General features: G+C 59.4%; 1 protein-coding gene across 1 annotated transcript; it reads left to right on the plus strand.

Annotated features, from left to right (window-relative positions):
* On the plus strand, positions 1-2,232 carry SYT7 (synaptotagmin VII; the record flags this gene model as incomplete). Its single annotated transcript, XM_010020688.1, has 5 exons — positions 1-81; positions 507-777; positions 1,159-1,328; positions 1,820-1,934; positions 2,015-2,232. Coding segments are annotated over 5 exons (855 nt in total), but the record flags the coding sequence as incomplete, so codon positions are not given.
* Positions 2,233-2,500: the final 268 nt, after the last annotated feature.

Genomic DNA, 2,500 nt, shown 5'->3' on the forward strand with positions numbered 1-2,500 from the left:
CACGATGAGTCCGACCGCAAGACAGAGCCTCGCTCCTCCGTCTCCGACCTGGTCAACTCCCTGACCAGCGAGATGCTCATGGTGGGTGATGGGGTGTGATGGGGACGGGCTCCCCATGGTTGCTGACCCACCCTGGGCACCATATGGGTGTCCCTTCCCTGTGCCATAAGCAGTGGCACATCCCTGCCACAGCCGAGGTGACGCAGCCGTTCCCCTTGGGCCAGCATGATGGAGCAGTGCTGGAGATGCGAGGGATGGCTGTCAGGAGGAATTTGGCTAATTGGCACTTCCCATCCTTGGGATGTGTGGCGTGGAGCCAGGAGCCATCCGAGGTGACGATGGTGACAGGGAGCTGGTTGAGAAGCTGATGCCCAGTGACAGCTCGCAGGGTTTGGAGGCTGGGTGCTGGTGGGAGCTGAGTTTAGGCGCTGAAAGAGGGGGGACAAGGGTGTGCAGACCCCACTGGTGGTCCCCAGGAGCTCATCACCCTTTCCCCCTTGTCACAGCTCTCTCCAGGCTCCGAGGACGATGAGGCCCATGATGGCATCAGCCGGGAGAACCTGGGCCGCATCCAGTTCAGCGTCGGCTACAACTTCCAGGAGTCCACCCTGACCGTGAAGATCATGAAGGCGCAGGAGCTGCCAGCCAAGGACTTCAGCGGCACCAGCGACCCCTTCGTCAAGATCTACCTGCTCCCCGACAAGAAGCACAAGCTGGAGACCAAGGTGAAGCGGAAGAACCTCAACCCGCACTGGAATGAGACCTTCCTCTTCGAAGGTAGGGACTGGGAGGGACTGGAGTGGCCTATGGTGGGAGCGGAGCAGTGGAGGGACCCTCTATCCTCCCTCCTTGGCTGGATCAGCTCAGGTCAAGCTGCCAACGTGGTGGCCATCAGTGACGAGATGGGTTGGCCAAGCCGTCAAGGCTATGTTGGCAGTGTTTGCTCTGCACACAAGGGACATGTGGGGAGGCTCCTCCTTTCCCCACCAAGCACCCATGGATGGGTGCACACCTGGGAACTAACCGACCACTGCTCCTGCCATGATCTGCTCCCTGGTATCAACATCTCCCCGTCAGCGCAAGGAAGAGCAGTGCCTGCATCGGATGCCCACTGGCATGACCATGCTGGCTCCTCATCCTCTTCCATCTCTGGCACAGGGTTCCCCTATGAGAAGGTGGTGCAGCGGGTGCTGTACCTCCAGGTCCTGGACTACGACCGCTTCAGCCGCAACGACCCCATCGGGGAGGTGTCCATCCCCCTCAACAAGGTGGACCTCACCCAGATGCAGACCTTCTGGAAGGACCTGAAGCCCTGCAGCGATGGCAGCGTAAGGCCCTGGTCCCCCTTCCATCCCCTGGCACAGCCCTCAGGAGGAGGGTCTCCCCTGCCCCTGAGGTGTCCCAATGGGACCACCAACCTCTGTCTCCCCCAATAGAGATGTTTTCTGCCTTGTGAGAAGGTTTGATGTCCATTGGAGAGGTTTCTCACCCCAAATCTTTATGTTAAGGCACTAGGTAGTCCAGAGTGTCTCATTTTGGGTCAAAACAAGCTGGTTTGGGTACATCTAAAATGAAAGTTCTCCTTCTCTCCTGCCTCCAGCGAGACCACAGAATGTCCCACTGGGGATGGCCCCGTTTCCTCCTGCCCTGTTTTTCTGTGTGGCCCCAAAGTCCACCCTTGGGTCAGCTCTGGAGGGGGGTTCCCAGCTCAGCACCCTGCTCCCACAGTGGGACAGGGGGGCTTTAGGTGCCCTATCAAGGCTTGGGCTGGGTGCTGCAGTGAGGAGCACCCACCCAAGGGCCTCTGTGGGTCCCGCAGGGAAGCCGTGGGGAGCTGCTGCTGTCGCTGTGCTATAACCCCTCCGCCAACTCCATCGTGGTGAACATCATCAAAGCACGTAACCTCAAAGCCATGGACATCGGGGGCACGTCAGGTATGAGCTGCACCTCCTGCCACGTTGGGCGTCACTTCCCAGTGCCCGGCCAGGGCTGAGAGCACCTCCTGTTCCCCCAGACCCCTATGTGAAGGTGTGGCTGATGTACAAGGACAAGCGGGTGGAGAAGAAGAAGACGGTGGTCATGAAACGGTGCCTGAACCCCGTCTTCAATGAGTCCTTCGCCTTCGACATCCCCACGGAGCGGCTGCGCGAGACCACCATCGTCATCACCGTCATGGACAAGGACAGGCTGAGCCGCAACGATGTCATTGGCAAGGTGGGTGCCATGGCACTGGTGTGGGGCGGAGGGTCCCCTGCAAAGTGTCCTCCTCAAGGGTGGCAGCTGGGGGACAATCAGGTCCCTGGTCAATGGCGGTTGAGATCAAGTCAAGCAGGAGAGGAAGGTGGAGCATGGTGGGGTCCCCTTGTGTTGGCTTTGCGTGGTCATCGCTGGTCCTGGCCATGGTGTGTGGTGGCAAGGACTCATCTGGCATGAGGGGGGGTTGGAACTGGATGATCTTAAGGTCCTTTCCAACCCAAACCATTCTATGACTTTATGAGCA

The sequence above is a fragment of the Nestor notabilis genome, unplaced genomic scaffold, assembly GCF_000696875.1.
Source record: "Nestor notabilis isolate BGI_N333 unplaced genomic scaffold, ASM69687v1 scaffold29288, whole genome shotgun sequence".
Lineage (NCBI taxonomy): Eukaryota > Metazoa > Chordata > Aves > Psittaciformes > Psittacidae > Nestor > Nestor notabilis.